Source organism: Sarcophilus harrisii, chromosome 1, assembly GCF_902635505.1.
Source record: "Sarcophilus harrisii chromosome 1, mSarHar1.11, whole genome shotgun sequence".
In the NCBI taxonomy this organism is placed as follows: domain Eukaryota; kingdom Metazoa; phylum Chordata; class Mammalia; order Dasyuromorphia; family Dasyuridae; genus Sarcophilus; species Sarcophilus harrisii.
This window is the reverse complement of record NC_045426.1, coordinates 667,641,891-667,659,956: the sequence shown is the minus strand read 5'-3', so window position 1 is coordinate 667,659,956 and position 18,066 is coordinate 667,641,891. Positions and strand designations below refer to the sequence as shown.

General features: G+C 47.5%; 1 protein-coding gene across 7 annotated transcripts in view; it reads left to right on the top strand.

Annotated features, from left to right (window-relative positions):
- The window catches only part of CRTC1 (CREB regulated transcription coactivator 1), a 113,532-nt gene that overhangs the window by 81,156 nt on the left and 14,310 nt on the right, over positions 1 to 18,066 (top strand). For all 7 annotated transcript variants that reach the window (XM_031948184.1, XM_031948181.1, XM_031948180.1 and 4 more), the window contains 4 exons: positions 3,600 to 3,685; positions 9,242 to 9,285; positions 10,259 to 10,479; positions 16,226 to 16,362. In XM_031948184.1, the coding sequence (XP_031804044.1) occupies positions 3,600 to 3,685; positions 9,242 to 9,285; positions 10,259 to 10,479; positions 16,226 to 16,362 (488 nt within the window). The remainder of the gene's footprint in view (positions 1 to 3,599; positions 3,686 to 9,241; positions 9,286 to 10,258; positions 10,480 to 16,225; positions 16,363 to 18,066) is intronic.

Below are 18,066 nucleotides of genomic sequence, written 5' to 3'. Positions count from 1 at the left end.
GGTAGGCTTGAGCTCAGAAGGCCTAGCTTCAAGTTCTAGCTGCCACAGTTATTAGATGTGTGACCCTAAGCTAGTCATGTTGCCCCTTCTGTTCAGTTTCCTTGTCTATAAAACAGGGGCATAGTACTATTTGTATTCTTTGTTTCACTGAACTTCTGTCCCCAGAATGTTTCACACACCGTAGAACACTCTAGAAGTGTGAACCTTATTATTGTCTTCAACAGTTTAAGGATGCTCTTGTCCTTGTGTTTTCTCTCCCAGCACTGATTGTAGTCCCTCTGCCTTAGCAGATGGAATTCATTTGGTATAATCCTCTTTGAGATGACCTATGGTGATCCTTAGAGAATACACAGCCTGTTCCTGGGCTGATATTCAATATCTTTCCTGCTCGATGGGACCTATTAAAGCTTGGTCTTTGGTGACATAGTCTAGTCAACTTCACACCGCAATGAAATATCAAAGGAGAATTTTTTTTTTTTGCTTGCAAAAACTCTTAATTATTTTTATTGTGTGCAGTTATTTAATGTTTATTATCTTTACTTTTTCATTTTAATTTTTTTCTCAATTATATATAAAGATTTTTTACATTCATTTAAAAAAATTTTGAGTTCTGAATTCTCTTCATTCCCTCTTCCCTTTCCCGATCCTTGAGAAGACAAGCAGTTTAACATAGATTCTGTACATGCACTTGTACAAAGCATTCCCATATTAGCCACGTTGCAAAAGAAAACACAAACCAAAAACCCCAAGAATAATAAAGAAAGTAAAAAATAGTGTGCTGAATTTAGTCTACATTCAGACAGAGGAGGACTTTTGTGAAGGTGGCTGTTGTTGTTATTACTAGTATCATTAGCATTATTACTATTATTTCATTCGCATATGAGGTTCAAATAGAAACTGTCCTGGGATAAATTGCCATGTTACCATTGTTCCTTTATATTCAGTATTCTACAGACTTCTGATTAAGTGGCTAAAATACCTGTTTTTTATAGTTGAATAAAAACATGAGGTTATGAGCTTATTCACCATAGGCTCACGGAAAGGACTGTGGGTGTTAAGAGCACCTCACCCTTTAACCACAGCATTGTGTCTGTTCTCTCTACTTTGAAAGCTTTTTGTTTCATGTAAGCTGATGATTGAGGAGAGAACTATTAAAAATCCTTTTTCTTAAGTTTTAAAGACTGTGACCATGATCTGGGTCTAGTACAAGTTGTTGGTTAAAATCTTCAGATTTTTCGAGGTCTCTGTTTGTAGTTATTGTAAGCCTATGAAAGGGAGGGAGTTTCTGGCATATATAATCCTAACCACCAGGCCATGGCTTATGAGATATTTGGCAAGTGCTAAATTTTTATACCATTATTATTATTGTTATTGTATTACCTTTTTATGTTACTACTTTTTTATGTTGGCAGCTGCTGTTAACCAGTGGTTTTCTTTGACTTGCTTCCCCAGAATTAGGTAGCATATTCTAAGTTTTATGATATTATATATGATATAAACTACTATATATCTTATATATAAGTTACATCTTATAAATATTATAACCCCAGATATTTCAAAAGCTTATTGGTGCTTTTTTCCCTAACATATTCATTTATGAATTTGCTCTTTCTTCTTTCCCCTTACTATGAACCTTTTCTTGTAAGAAAAAAACAAAATTTTTCAAAAAGTTAAGCAAAACCGTCCAATAAAGTGAATAAACGTGTGCACTATTCCACATCCATGATCTCCCACTTCAGAAAGGAGGAAGGTATAGTTTATCATCCATTCTCTGGACCAGGATTAATCATTACATTTATTCAGGATTCAATTTAATTTTAGTTTTGTATTTTAAACATTCTATCAATCCTAAAGTCAACATCTATTGAGTTAGAGGCAGCTAGATGGTTCAGTGGATAAAATAGTGGCCCCGGAGTCAGGAAAACCTGAGTTCAAATGTTACCCTACTTGGGGACCCCACACAACATACTTTACCTTTGTTTTTCTCAGTTAAGTGGGAATAATAATAACACCTACCTCCCAGGATTGTGTTGGGGATAAAATGAAACCATATTTGTAAAATGTTTTAGCACGGGGCCTGGCCTGGCACACATTAGGTGCTATCTAAATACTTATTCCTTCCTCTCCTTAATTCTTACCATGTGTCAGTCAGCAGTCAGCAAACATTAAATGCCCACTGTGTGCCAGACCCTGTATTGAGCTCTGGGATACACAGACAGGCTCTTCCCTAAGGGGACTCTCAGAATAAAAGGAAAGACAACATGTAAACAACTCTGTGCAAACAAGATAGGCCGAGGATAAACTTGAGGTAATTAACAGAAGGAAGGCCCTAGGATTCTTGTCCTGTCCTCCCACTCTCCCTTGTGGAGGAAAATGCAAGTTTTACTTGCTCTCAGTTAAGTTCAGAATTTTAGGAAAGAAAAGAAATAAGCTTTTATTAAGCATCTCCTGAGTATTGGATGCTAAATGCTCCTCACCACAGCTCTGGGAGGAGGTGCTATTCTCACTCACATTTTACATTTGAGGAAACAAGCTCACAGAGGTAAAAGGACTTGCCCAGGGTCACACAGATAGTATGTAGTGCCTGAACCTGGATTTGAACTCAGATCTTCCTGACTTCTGACTTCCTGTGTTCTATCCACTGTATTCACCGGGCTACTATGAATGTTTTAGTTCCTGTGGGACTTGACATAGGGTTTGTCTTTGACTTCTTGGAGGCATTGCCAGGCTCAAGCACTAAACATTTGGGTGACTTTTCTCCCCTAATCCCAAAGTGCAGGGACTCCTTACAGCCCTCCACTGCTGACTAGTTCTGTTTTGTCTCCTCTTTTTCAGTTTGATCCAGACTTCTCATTTCATAAATGAGAAAACTGAGGATCTTTGAGGATTAGGAGTCTCATCTAAGGTTATTTAGCTGGAGCGAGCTGATGCTGGCTTTCCCTTCACCCAACTGGGTGCCTTGCTTTGCCTCTGAGGTACCGGGATGGAAGAAGTATCTGTCCCATTCCTCAGCAGCCATTTCTGAGTTCTTTTCCTGTTGTTCATGGGCAGAGACAGCCTTCCAGGTGTGGGAAGTTCTTCTGGGAAGGGGCTAGAAGTGGGCCTTCCCCACCCCCTATTCATGAAAGGGAACAGCTAGGGCAGTAGCAAACACCAGATTTCGAGAGGTAGGAATTTCCCTTTTACTGTCACTCCTCTTCTCATCACACTTGCCTAGTGTCAGGGTCAATTCCATGGGTTCTAAAGGTAATAGCACATCTGGCCTGCCAGATGTTCTGTCTCCTTCTTGGGTTAGATTGGGTTAAACAGAATAAAATATATATAGATCTCCCAACTCAAGAACTTAACATTTTCCATCTCCTTTAATGCATGGTAGTTTCTATGATTTTTTTTTTGTACCAAATCCTTTTATAGAATTTTTTTCTTACCCAAAGGAGTTTGTTGTTTCAGTAATTTCAGTATGTCCATGATCTGTGTAAGAACAATGCCTGCTGCTGTAGGTAACGTTCTTAAGGAAGGCCCCAAAGCAGTTAATTAGCAGATTTTGTCTTATGTTTCTTTTTTTTTCCCTCCCCTCCCCTCAATTCCTCCAACCCCAGTCTTATTATTGACAGTCCCAGGAATGGAGGAAACCACTTCTGAGACAGACAAAAACCTCTCAAAACAAGTGTGGGACTCTAAAAAGGTAAGAATTTATGAGATTCTGAGACTTGGGAAACAGAACTTTTTCCTAGAGCATAATACTGTAGGGGAAAGTTAGAAAAGGCTACTGGTGAGAGCCTGAGGGGTCTGTGTGGAGATTTCCGGGGATCCAAGAACCTGAATGGAGAAAAAAATGTCATCTTTCTTTCAGGAAGTATTATTTCCTTTTGTGACCTTTTGTGTTTAAAACATGGCTCTGAGTAAGGCTGCATAGCCTTCAGCAGAGCCCCTGACCAGAGGTCCAAAGGACATGAGGGTCTGAGCCCAGGACCAGAGTAACATGGGACAGACAAAGGCCCAGAAAGAGCAGAGCAGCCTCAGAGTGAGCAAGTTCCCTGTGGCTAGATGGTGGTTTGCCAGAAATGTGGTAGAGATGGTCACTAAACAAAGTGCGACTTCCCTACAAGAACTCTGTAGAGATTTTACAGGGTGGGCCGTGCCGTTGGAGGGGGGTGCACTCCCCCTGCCACCTTAGCTCAAATGTAGGGAATGATGGAAAGGCAAGAGCAGCGGCTGGAGTGGCTGAGGACAACTTCCTGGGAAAGGCAGAATCTAGATGAGGAGAAAAGAAAAAGGGCCCATAGAAAAGTGCTGGCGACTTGTGTTGCTGCACCGTGTTTTTCAGTTTACCGGCCTCAAATGGGTTCTTGGTTTTATTTGTTCTACATTGAAATAGTTGGCCACCATTGCATCAGCAAGCACTGAGGGGAGTCTCCCGTGTGCCGAGCACTGTGTTGGGTGCTGAAAATTCTGAGAGAGATGGGCCTGTCCCCACCCTCAAGGAGGATATGGAGAGAGTATAGATAGAGGCCTCCAAGAACATGCAAAATAAACCAGTATAAAACAGAGGTGAGACTTTTGCAGCCAGAAATCAAGGAAGGCCTCATAGAAGGGGTGTGTGAGCTCAGCTGTGGAGGAAACTAGAGATTCAGAGACAGGTGAGGAGGGAGAACACGCCAGGTCTGGGGGCAGCCAGCTGGGAGTGTGGGAGAGGGAGGCTGGTAAGGTGAGCTGGCAGGAGATTAGGCAGGCTCTTTACTGACCCAGAGGCCTAAAGTGACCCAGAGGAGGCGTTAGTGAGCAAGGGGAAACATGGCACCCGGGGCTAGTGTCCCTCCTGCAGGCGTGTGGAGGACAGACTAGAGAGGGATTCTAGTCCAGGGGTGAGTTGATAAGGGCCTGAATTAGTGCCCTGGTCACATGAGAGGAGAGAGGAAGGGGCTAATCTGAGAGCTGCTCCAGAGGTCGAGGCTGCAAGACCTGGCATCCAGTCGGGCACGTGGGCAGAGAATGCCTGTTGAAGGCACTGGCAGGCAGACGGGAAGGAGGAGTCACAGCTCTGGGGGGCGGGGACACTGGAAGAGCCTGTCCTGGGCTCATGCTGACCGGGTGGCCAGTTCATGATGCCGGCAAACAGTGATGATGTGGGCCTGGGGCCCAGGAGAGAGACTAAGGCTGAATAAGTCAAGCTGGGGTGACTGTATGGAGAGAGGACCTGGGACTGAGCCTTTGTGTTCACCCATAGCTAAGGGCCAGGATGTGGATGATCATCCAGCAGGTCAGCCCAGAGGAGAGAGAAGATGCAGGAAGGGGAGGCTGGTCAGTGAGCCCCTGCAGAGGTCAACAAGAATGAAGAAGCAGCAATCGTCAGAGGCCCTGGTTGGGGGCCCTCTGGAGAGGGCAGCTCCTGAAGCTGGACTGTGGAGTTCAGAAGAGAGTGGGAGGAGGGAGGAGGAAACAGGGGATGTCGACTGCATTTTCCAGGGTTTTGTGTCCGAGGGAGTATGGGTGGAGGGCCCGGATTGGCCTGGAGCTTTCAGATGGGCTGAGGCACCGGCGTGTTTGAGCTTACAGAGAAGAGTGAGCTTACAATTAGGGAAAGATTGAAGATGAGAGAAAAGAGATACTTGTGGGGCATCTGGCGTGGTTTGTAACTCCTCTCGAAGACTGCTGAACTAACTCTGCACCGAGAGTGTGGGCTCTTCCTGAGCTCTTGTTGATGGGCAGGGGCCCACCCTCGCCCTCCATGGAAGAAGGCAGTCATGACTGACTTACCCCTTACAGGAGGCGCGTCAGAAATGCTGGCGAACACGGCATCGTTTTCTGAGCAATTCCTTCAGGAAAACATCAGCTTGAAAGGGCATCTAAGGAAAATGGAGAACTGAGCCAGAAGAGGGCTTTGGTGAATTGGAATTCCCAGTCAAGTCCATTGAACCAGAGTGGGGCTTCTCCTGACCTCGCTTCACACCACTGATGTAAGGGGGTCTGCTGGCTTTTGGTCTTGAAAGCCGCCCATTGTGCCCCCAGCCCCTTGGGTCTCACCGTCGGCACTGTATTTCTGACCCTGGGGGACGTTAGATCAGAGAGGAGCCATGGCTGATCCATTCCTTCTTTAGAGGTTGGCTCATGTTCAGTTTATGAGATTGTGGGAAAGGCTCCTGTTACTGAGCAAACACTAAGGAGCCTCCTCAGTTGGGCACTGGGTATTCTTATGCTCAGCTCTGGGGGAAATAGAAGGGCTGGACCTAGACACTATTCGTAGCATGGAACCTGTTGGAAAGTCAGTCTGTAAATGCAGCTTGGTGATCTGAGACTGGCGCTTGTACCACCAGAAGACTTTGGGGAGGGGACAGCTTGGGGGTGGAGGTGGAGACTGAGGAAGGGCCCCTGGGAGAGCAGCTGTGTCGGGCTTGGAACACGTGGCTCCAATGTTAAAAACACAGGCTCCAGTTCTTGCTTTGCTATGGGAATCGATTCAAACAATCTATTGTTGATCTCTGGCTGGTTTTGGTGTTTTGTTTTTGAAAGCTTGAGGCGTTTGAGTGGTACTGGAAATATCAACTATTATTAACCCAGCTCTGGCCTACAAGAGCATTTGGGGGAGGAGGCTGGTTTCTCACTTAAACTGTTCACAAGTGAAACAGGATTTCTTGTCCCTTTGAGGGGGGCTGTGTCTGAGGTAGGATTGTTCCCAAAGGGCCTCTCACCAAGCAGCAGGGCTTGGCACCCACACCACCATGAGCAGCCATGGCAGCTGAGCTTTCCTGCGAGGCTTGGGAACCCAGGTTCCCCCACAAGACATTCGTGAGCCCCTTCCTCCTCCTGCTCAGGCCATTTCTGCTGACTCAGGAGGGATCACCGCTCAGGGGAACAGGCTGGCCAAGAGACCTGAGCCACCACCAGCCAGGCTGGGGTTTACAGTGTTGAGAGGCAGCTTCTGGAAATCCTCGGCGTGGTTATCTGCCAGCCCCCTCATCATTTTCCTTTGTTTCTCAAGGAGTTCAGCACTGTCTTTCTGTCCCCACCCAGAATATCCCTACCACTGCCCCCCAACTGCCCTCCCAGCTGCTGTGACCTTCACCTTCACTCTCACTAAACACCCAGGTCACCGTAGCCTCAACACCATCATCACCCTGTAGCTTCTTATAGTCTGGGGAAGCTCTTCTTGGTCCTCAGCTCTCAGCCTCCCATCTCACCCGCCCCTCACGCTCTCTCCTCCCAACTTTTCCTTGATCCTTAGGCCAGCCAGCCCCGCCCTGGCCTTCCTTCCCAGTGGAGTCTAGTCAGTTGTGCCATCTTCTTGAAGCAGTCATCCCGCTCTGGACTGGAGCCCCGGTTGCCCCCCTTTTATTTCTGCTCCTGTGCTGCCATGCCAACAGGAAGAGATGCCATGGGGCTGCGCAGTCTGCTCCAAGGGCGGGCTCCCAGCCAGCTCTGCCGCTTCTCAGCCAGGGGCCACGTGACTTAGCCCCTCAGCACCTCCCATGCTGATGAGATGCCTCATGGGGTCCTCTGCTCTTCAGCTGGGGCCTGGGAGGGTGAGCCTCTCCTGGGCCCTCGCTGCTGTGGGGCAGACCTTGCTCCTCCATCACGGCTCCACGCTTCCTGCAGCATCTGCTTAAACTTCGTTTTCTTTTCTCAGGCCCCTCACGCCACCCCCTCATTCTCAGCAGCGGGCCTGGCTTCATCCTTTCTAGAGAACATAGAAACCGTCTGTTCCACGTTCCCTCTTCTCCCTCTTCTACATCTCCCATCTCCACCTGCTCCCTCTTCTCTCTCGCTTTAGGCTCGGGGGAGGGAGTGGCCACGCTTGTGGCCAAGGCCAGCCTCTTCCTTGGGCCCTGGATCCGGTCCTCTCCCATCTGCTCCGGAAGCCAGCCCCTTCCATTGTCCCATCGTCCCCAGTCTCTGCTAACTTCAGGCTCTTATCTGCTGCTCCATGCTCGATGCCCCCTCTGCCCTGGGCCTGTGCACAGGCCATTCCCTAGTCTAGAATCCCCTCCCTCCTCCTGGCAGCCTTGGCTCCAGTGCCTCTTGCAGACAAGATCAGTCGCCTTTACCCCTCCCCAGCTTCATAGAGCTATGTGTGGCCTGGGAGGAGTTTATGTCAGTTCGTTCCAGTAGCCTTCTTTAGGGCAAGCGCTGGACTGTCTCCCCAGCAGCCAGCCGGTAGCTAGGGCAGAGTAGGCACAATAAATTGTCAGTTGAATCTAGGGGTCTTTTCTTTACAGGGTGAAACAAGAGAGATGCTTCTGTAGAAACTCAGCTGCCGTGTTTAAGCCAGGCTACCGTTAGCTCACACAAGCTAGGCCCACTGCTTGGAGGTCAGCTGCCTCTCAGAGAGGCTTAAGTTTCCCCGCCAGCTGCCTCCTCTCTCTTTCTCACCAGGGGCACAAGTGGGCCCTGTGCTCACTCAAAGAGTGCAGCTTGTGCAGCAGTGAATAAATAGTCAGAAACATTGAGAGGTTTTTGCTTGGGAGCTCCTGCCCTTCCTCAAGTTGGCTTCATTGCTCCTTCCTAGGACCCTTTTTTTTCTGATGATGTAACTTATTCCTGGAGACTTCCTTATGTAGAGAGCAAAAAACGATCTCTTTCCTTTAGGGGCTCCAGCCTGAGCTGAGGTTTGCCTAAGGCATTGTCTTTCCTTCCCCATGATTGGGCAACGGACAAGTGCCAGGTCCTAGGTCTTTCTGACCATCTGCTGCCCCCTGGGCATTTTAGTGGGTAGAACTTATATTTTAAGGGTATTTAGTGGGGAGAGGTTAAAGACTATGAATTGACTTATTTCTGAAAGATCCTGGCTCTGGGTTTTTAGGGAGCCAAAACAGTTCTTTATGGTGCCCCTCTCCTTGGGAAAGCCAGAATTGGGGGCCCAGGATGTGGTCTGCACACTGCCATATGTTCTGTGGTGTACATCCAGAACTGAGGAGTGTGAAAATGCAGGCTTTTTTTTTGGCAGGAGATGGATTATTTTTACATGATCTGACTTTGAGTCCTGTTTCTCTTGCACTCATGAGCCGTGTAACCTTGGGCAGATTATTCTTTCTGTATGGGCTGCAATTTTCTCATCTGTAAAATGATAGGGGATAATCTCTAGGGTGCCTTGATAGCTCTAAAATTCTTAATTTTGTTATTGCAGATATGGTGACCTCAAAGTGTCATAGAAGACTAAGGATACTGTGGGTTGCGGCATGGTTGTTTGGGAATGCACACAGCCTTCTCAAACTGGTTTTCATTGGGGTCTTGTGTTTTATTTCAGACAGGGTCGTCAAGGCCTAAGTCCTGTGAAGTCCCAGGAATCAAGTAAGTCTTGGATGTGCCTTGGTTTATGCCCATGGCCCTTGCATGACACATGGGCGCTCATACCCACCTTTTACCCAGATGTCTGTGACCAATAGGTTGGGAGGCAGTAGCCCAGCACCTTGCAGCCTTAGTGAGGGACATGTTTGGTCCAATGCCAGGGTTTGCTTTTCACTTAAAACATCCGCTTAGAGGCCAGTTTTAAAAGCAGTGAGACTTGTCAGGTGATGAGAGTCTGTATGGAGTGGACTTGGATGCCCCCTTCCTTAGGGGGATAATGGTATGAGGGAAAGCAGGGCCTGCAGTCCCCTCTGCTGCCTTCTGCCCTGCCTCCAACTGCTCAGATGACTAAGGGGGGAGCAAAAAGGGGGCCACTTGGACCTAGATAGGGTTTCAAGAAAGCTGCGATTTTCTGGGAAACAGCTGAAATGGATGCTTTATTTATTTATTAATAATAGAGGCTGTACTGCTAAAAAGAAATCTCTTTGGGGAAAAAAATAAGATATATAGGTGGACATTAACAATCATATCGAGGCACTCTGCAGGTCTGATTGGGGATAAAAGTACAGTCTGACTTTGGGCTCATGTGATAAGAATTATAACAGCGAGGCTGTAGCTGACAGCACTGGTATCATTTGCTATTTCTGATTGTTTTGTGAGCGCTGCCTTGTTTCTGTGTTGAAAAAGAGCTAAAGGGAGTTGGGAGGCTGGGGATCTAGTTCCAGCCCTACCACTAAGGTGCTTTAGCACTGGAGGCAAACTGCTTAAGCCCTCTTGGCTTACTCTGCCAGGAAAAATTGGTATGGATGGGCTCTGAGGCCCCCCTGAGTTCTAAGGGCCTGCCAGAGCTTACTTCTAGAGCACTAACCTTCTGTGGTTCTAAATTCTCTTTTGTATTAGGTCCTGGAAGAAGAAAACAGGCAACCCCCCAAGCTCACTGTTGCTGTTCTCTGTGTGGTCTCTCCCTCTCGTTTAGCATCTTCCCGTCCACTGACCAGGAAAACACTACAACCCTAATTCCTGCTACCCATAACACAGGTGGCTCCCTCCCCGACCTGACGAATATCCATTTCCCTTCTCCTCTCCCAACCCCTCTGGATCCGGAGGAATCCACGTTTCCAGCCCTGAGCAGCTCCAACAGCACTGGCAACCTGGCGGCCAACCTGACGCACCTGGGCATCGGCACCGCCAATCAGGGTAAGGCTTGGACCTCAGAAGCCAGGAAGGGCCGGGCCGGCCCAGGTGTGCAGAGTAGCTGGGGGAGGTGCAGTCGTGCTGGGGAGGGGGGAAGGCAGGCGGGGATTCCGCTGAGTGTGCATGTGTAGATGTAGTTCAGCCATTCTCGGGTTGAAGGGTGTTCTACAGATGTGGGCGTTTTGATGTAACGTGCATCTGGAGAGAGTCGTTTAGATGTTGCTCGTTTGCTTGGAGCAACAACAGACCATTAGGCAGGTGAATATATCATCCCAGAAGCCTGTTGAAAGAGAGCTCTGGCCCTGAATTTCACAGAACTTTCAAAGAAATCTCTGAGTCTGGAATTGCTCTATTGCTTTCTTGGAGAAGAGGAGAGGTGGCAGTCTTCTGCTCTGGTCAGCTCACATCTGGAGAGCTGTGCTCAGGTCTGGAGACCACATTTTAAAAGAGGGATGTTGGTGAGCTGGAGCGCGTGCAGAAGCAGCTCAGATCCATGCCCCGTGAGGGGCAGCTGGAAGAAGCAAGGCCTGTGTGTCTGCCGAAGGGGTTACCTTGAGGAGCTTTCTATTGTCTTCAAGTATTTGAAGGACTTCTGAGTGAAAGAAGGATCCAGTTTGTTCTGCTTAGCCCTAGAAGGAGGCCTAGAATCCATGGGGGGAGGGGGGGGGAAGGGCATGGGATTATAGAGGGAAGCAGATTTGGAAGCTGTTGTAGAGGGAATGCCTGCTTCAGGGAGGGATTGGATTAGTTGACCTCCGGGGCCTTTTTTGCCCTAAGATTAGAGTGGAGAGATGGGACCAGCTCAACCTAACCTGTGAACACATACTTTGGGGCCACATGTGACTGTGGAGACTGTCCAGAGCTGCTCCTATCGCAGGGCACAAGAAGCACACCAGACTGTGCCATCTGATTCTGTCCTGGTCTTTAGGGTGTACACACAGGAACTTAGATGTGTCTGGAACTTGCTTCTTTTTCTGAAGACAGCTTCCAAAGGCCTGGGGGTCCCCTCCTCCTTACTTTGCCCTCTGTCAGTCTTAGCTGTGTGATGAGGACTTGGAAATTTCACTCAGGACCAGGCTTGGGGAGGATGTTGAGCTCAGGGTGAAAAGCTTTTGCCGGTTGCTTTGTCTGGCTTATATGGAGTCAAAGGTTACGGATTCAAATCCCTGTCGTATTTCTTAAACTCTCCTCACTTCTCTAAGCTTTGGTCCAACATGGATTCCTGTGACATTGGCCAAATGCAGTGGGGCCTTTTCCCTTTTGGTGGCTGCCATGCAGCCTGGAGGATGTGAAGATGGCTTGATGGGAAGGGCTTTGCTCATTAGATGAACACATTCCCCTGAGATTCAGGGCACCAGCATCTGAACATTCCCATGGAAATCTGCTAGCCCCCAGAAGAGGTGCTGTGCGTGAGGTCTGCACGTCAGATGGGGCTTCACCGAGTCTCTTGATCTCCTTCTACAGACACCTTCTATTTTCTGTTCCTGGTTTTATCAGCTCGAATCTGCAGCAGCCTCCAGCAGTGTTCATTCAGGGCCTTTGCCAGAGTGCCCTTGGCAATCCTTTCAAAGCAGTCCCAAGGATAATGTACCTCAAAATTGTACTGAGTCTAAACAAATGGAGTAAAATATACACATATGAAAATAATAGACTTGAGAATGTTGCATTGTACCTAGCAGGAGGACTCACACACTGAAGGGCGGCCTGCTTGTTAGCGTAAAAAGAGTAGAATCTCATAATGTTTGACATATGTTTGATTGTTTGTGCATTTGCCAGAGAGAACAGGTCACTTGGCAAGTTTTTTTTGCATTTTAAATCAAGCGAGAGCTGCTGGCCTCTGGCACATACTGTACTTACCGCCCAGCCCAGCCACTCAGGTCCTTGGACAACAAAGAAGAAAGAGGCCTGTGTCTCCTGGAGGCGATGTAGCTGCTCTCTGGTTTCTGTCCTTGCTTGGTGAAATCCTGCCCCCAGCCCCTCACTAGAAACGTAAAAGCTGTGAAATCTGCAGTTTGAAAGTGGGTGGGCGGCTGGGGAATGGTTAAAGACTTGAGGGTGGAAAGGTTCTCCTGTGCAGGGGGATGTTCTGGGTGGCCCTCTTGAGCACATGTTTGTCCAGTCAAGCAGAGTAGCTTGATGTGGAGTAGAAAGACTATTTAAAGTCGGAAACTTTGTCTGACTCTTGGGCAAGTCCCTTAGCCTATGTATTCCTCGGTTTCCCCATCTGCAAAGTGACTGAGTTTATCTGATCTCCAAACTCCCTTCCAATCAGATTCTAGGGCCCTCCTGTCATCACTAGAACTCTTCTTTGAGTTCGCCTTAGTCATCTTACAGAGATAACTTACAGTGAATTCTAAGGTCCAGAATCTAGTTCTGTATCTTAAGTTGTATTTCAGGTTGTGTCAGGAAGCATGTAAGGCTGCATCAGCTTGGTTTACAGCCCAGCACTTTGCTCTTGTCGTTTTAGAAACCTGTCTGGCTTCAAATATGAAGTCTTTCATTCCCCCTTGTGCCTATTAGAGAGATAGTATTACACACCAGAAAGAGCTGCAACCTGGGAATAAGACCTTGTCTGGCTTCAGATCCCAGCTCTTTTCCTACTTGCTTTGTGATCCTCCCTGAGCAAAACACACTTCTAGTCTCAGCCACAGTTTCCTGTGTGGAAAATGAGAATTGGACTTTATCTAGATCAGGGATTCTTTTTTAAAAATAATAATAGTCTTTTATTTTCAAAATACATGCAAAGATAGTTTTCAATATTCACCTTTGCAAAACCTTGTGTTCCAAATTTTTCTCCCTCCTTTCCCCCCTCTCTCCTAGACAGCAAGTAATCCAGTATGTATTAAACATGTACAGTTTTTCTAAACATATTTCCATATTTGTCATACTGTGCAAGGTGAAAGAAAAAAAATTAAGAGAAAGAAAAAAAACCAAGTAAACAACAACAACACAAAATGAAAATACTATTCTTTGATCCACATTCAGTCTCCATAGTTCCCTCTCTGGATGCAAATGGCTCTCTCCATCACAAGTCTATTGGAATTGGCCTGAATCATCTCGCGGTTCATATCCCACAACTTATTTCGCCATTCTCCAGCTGATGGACATCCACTCAGTTTCCAATTCCTTGTCACTACAAAAAGGGCTGCTATAAGCATTTTTGCACATGTGGGTCCTTTTCCCTTTTTTTATGATAGATGAGGACTTCTTAAAGAACTCTTTAAAGAAAAGTTTTGATATTTATATTTCAAAAGAATTGATTTCCTTTGTAACCCTCTGTTTTTGTTTTTGTTTTTTATGGCTTTAAAAGCCTTATTCTGTGAAGGGCTCTCCTCCAGGGCTCCCCAGATGGCCATTGCTGCAAGGGTGGAGAACACCAGTGAGGAGAAGCCCTGTTCTGGATTCCACCTAAGGGGCCCTTTCAGCTGTGAAAATTGTGACTCTTAGAAGAACATCAGAAAGTGACAGTGCTTGGTAGAGGAAATCATTTTCTGTAAGCTTGTTTGGGTGACAGGCATAGACAAGTCATCAAGAGTCTGAGGTCTCTTGCCGTGGCTCACGGGTGGCTCTCACATGGCTCAAGGGAGCCAGCTGCTCCCTTCTCCAGAGCTCTGGACAATCAGTCATTCCTGTTCCACGTCTTTTCCCCAGAGGCCTTCTGACCCTCCTGACAGGGTGCTGTGTCGGTATCCAGAGGTGCTTGTGACCCTGTCACAAGGTGGAGAGCCCTCGGCCAGGGCGATGACCCCTTAGCATTCTCTGAAAGCTGCAGGGGTGGGAGCAGGAAGTAAACTGAGCACTGGCACAGGCTTGCACATGATCACTGGCCACAGCCTGGGCCTGGGAACCTCTCCCCCCCCCCCCCCCCCCCCCCCCCCCCCCCCCCGCCCCGGAGACCTTTCCTGGTTGGGAGAACCTGTCTCCCAGAGCTTCTGTTCTTCTGATATCGCTTTGGAACAACCTCACAGAAGGGGACAGGTGTGACAGCGAGACACTGAACTAATATGCTCAGAGATCACGCTCAGAGTAAGCTGCCTACTCCACATCAGGCCCCCCACTGCCTGCCTGCCTCTGAGTCTGTGGAGTTGTGACCCCACTGCTTCAAGAGACTGCCTTCATGAAGATTTGTCTCCTGGCAGCCCAGCCTCTGGGCATCAGCCTCTCTTTGTTCCATTAGACCAGTCCTCCTGGGACAGACCCCAGTCTGTCCTCTGGGGGTTATTAGGGTGAGTGAGGGTTTGCGCTCTGCTGAAAGGGCTTCAGAGTGCCCAGGGCCATTCCTGCACCATAGAGGAGTACCAGGGTATCCTGTAGGCCCACACAGCCTGAAATGAGGGCTCTGGTTAGACTACTAAGCGAAAGAGTGATGAGGGATAACAAAACTTAAATGAAGTGATAGAAAGCAAATCAGCAATGCAGAAACCGGATGCACGTTGTCTGGCCAGCTGAAGAAAGCACAGCTGATCTGAGCAGAACTTAAGACAGATTTGGAAGGGATCAGACTGAGTTATGGAAGGAACCTCATACACAGGGCAAATCCACTGGCATTTCTTTACTCTTTGTTCATTTGCTGAGCCTGGAGTCAGAAAGACTGACCTTCCTGTGTTTAAACCCAGCCTCAGACACTTATTGGCTGTGTGACCCTGGTCAAGTCACTTAATCTTGTAAATAAGCTGAAGAAGGAAATGGGCAAAGCACCCTAGTGTATCTGCCAAGAAAATTCTTAATGGGATCTTGAGTGTTGGACATGATGAAAATGACTGAACATTTGTTTGGTATAATTTTGTTAAATATGGAAGATTTTTAATGAGAATTTATGTTATTTGGTTAGCAATTTGCTTGTTTTGCTGATGGATATTAAATTTAGATGATGCTTTCTTAAAGACAAAGAAATTAAAACTGCAGAGAAAAGCCTTGAATTTGGAGTTGAGAGAAGCCGGGTTTAAATCCAAGGCCTGCCAATTATTATTTGTGTGGCCCTCATCAAGTCGCTTCTCTCTGGGTCTCATTTGCCTCAGCTATTAAAAAAAAAAAAAAAAAAGAAAAAGAAAGTGACTAAATGATCTCTTAGGACTCTCCCAGCTCTGACCTCCTGGGTTCTAAGATCCTTCCCAACTCTGACCTCCTAGTTTCTAAGGGTCCTCCCAGCTCTGACATCCTGCGTTCTAGGGGCCCTCCTGGCTCTCAGAACTCTTTGAGTTCTGGGCCCTTTCAGCCTTGACATTCTATGTTCTAAGAACCCTCCCAGCTTTGACTCTCTGGGTTCTCAGGAATCTCTCAAATCTGCCATTCTTTAAGTATATAATTGTTTACTATCATTTAATACTTTTCAAACACTCTCATGACAAAGGTCTTTCTTGGCTCTGTAATTTAGGAATGTTTTTGTGAGGGAATTTTAGTAGTGATTCATGTTTCAAACAGGGTCTGAAGTATATGACCTCTGCAGTTCTTTCCATTTTGTGATTCTATGGCTCTAGAAGCTTTGAATGGAGTAGGACCGGATGTAAGGTGCCTCTGCCCTTATCACGGCCTAATCGCAGAGACTCTTGTCCCAGAAGCTTGTGTGAGAGGCTGAACTATTCAGCTAGCACAGGAGCTGGTATGAATCCCTGGAGGGTCTGGACTTGACTTTTGACTGGAGGAGGTGAGATGTGAGTTGTAGGGACCCCACCCAGACTCATTCTCAAGGTAATGAATCCACGAGGGCTCCGGGCCCAGGCCCATGAGCTGGCTGCTTCTTGCATTTCAGGCATGTTGGCGACTCCAGGCTCCTCACAACAGCACCATCAACCAACGGTCAGTCCCCTCTCCCTGAACGCAGAGTCGAGACGGCAGCAGAACCAGCAGATGTCTCCCACGCTCTCCCCTCTGTCGCCAATCACTCAGGTACATGGGAGGCTGCCACCTTAGAGAGAGCACCTTTGTTAGGTCTGTACGTGAAGAGACTAGGGCGATTTTTGTTGTCCCAGTTGGTGTTTGAACCCAGATTCAGAAGCCTTAGGGGTATCAGGGTGGGGTAGTGAAGAGAGCTTCGAGGTCTGGCTCTGCTGCTTACAAACCAGATTAAACTTTGTTTGAACCCTAGTTTCCTCATCTGTATAATGGGCATAATAATACTTGCACTTAGAGGGCTTTTGTGGTGATAGTCCAGTAAAACCAACATCAGAGGAAGAATGAAAGCTGTTACTCATTGCATATTTATTAAGTGCCTTCAGTGTGCCCTGTCCTGTGAGGATATCTTGCTGTCATGGGAGAAGATCTGGATTTAAGATCAGTAGTCTAGATTCTAATCCCAGCCCATATATGTCTCTTTTTTCCTCTCCCAAGGCTTTGGTTATTGCATCTTTAAAGCCATATAAATATAAGCTTTCTATCAAATGGGAAGTAATGGACTGGATAATCTCTAAGGTCCCTTGTTCCCAACATTCCAGGATTCCCCATAATCCTCATGGCTTCGGATTTTAAATGCCATTCTAAACACCAGCATAGAATCGCTCCCAGGTGCACCCTGGGGTGGCCATGGGCATTCAGTGTGGAAAGTTGAACGTGTCCTTGTGCTGGGGCACATCCACACCAGGAAGGTCGCTCTGGAGAGTGGCGGCCGCTCCTGCTAATTGGTGCAGCCTCTTCTCAGCTATCTCCGTGGAATAACATACATAATTGGTATTGACCTAGCACTGAATGTATGTATGTCTGCACACATTACCCTATTTGAGTCTCTCAAGAAACTCTTGAATTATGTCCCTTCTGATTCACACTGAGAAAACAAGCGGGAAGAAATACGTGTCTCGCTTGCGCTTATTTGCAAGCATCCAAGACGAGATTGAAATAGACCCTCCTGCCCTGTCCGCCAGCCGGCCATTTCATGTGCCCAGAGGGATTGATGACCATTTTAGTGCCGCTCACTGTGTGGTGCTTTAAAGTTCACAAGACAACTTGCTCATAGTCGCCCTGTCCAAGTCAATATTGATAATAACTTAGATGTATGTGGCTCTCTTGCTTGCACTTTGCCTTTCATGCATTTTCTCATTTGATCTTCACTTAAAGCTATGAGATCAAATAACTGTTCTCATTTTGCCGATGGGGAAACTGAAACCCTGCCACATTTGCATTTGGAATACATTGTGTGATTATCTTTTCTCGGTAAATCGGACCTCCTCGGTGGTTTTTTTGGTTAAAATTATAGTACGTGTCCATAGCCCAGCAAACCTGAAGTGTCATTGAAAGCAAGGAGGTCAGCTTTGCCCTAGGGAGGAAATGCTGGCCTGGGGATCAGGAAGCCCTGATACCTCCTAGCTTTGTGCCCGGTCAGGTCTCCACAGCGCCGAGCCGTAAAAGGAGAGGGTGAACCTCACAGCAGCTCATGAGCCGGGGCCCGTCCCAGGGAGCCTGAACCCACACAGGGCCTCAGGAAGGAGCTGGCGGGAGATGGGGGTGAAGAAGCCTTTGTGCCTCAAGGGTCCTGCTGTGAGCGGGAGCACTGCTGCCTCCTAGCACCAGGGGTGGAGGGACAGGCCCAGGCTGGGTTTTACCGGCTCAGGAAGGCCCAGATGGGCTGGTGAGGGCAGGTCTGCAGCTGCTTCCAGCCCA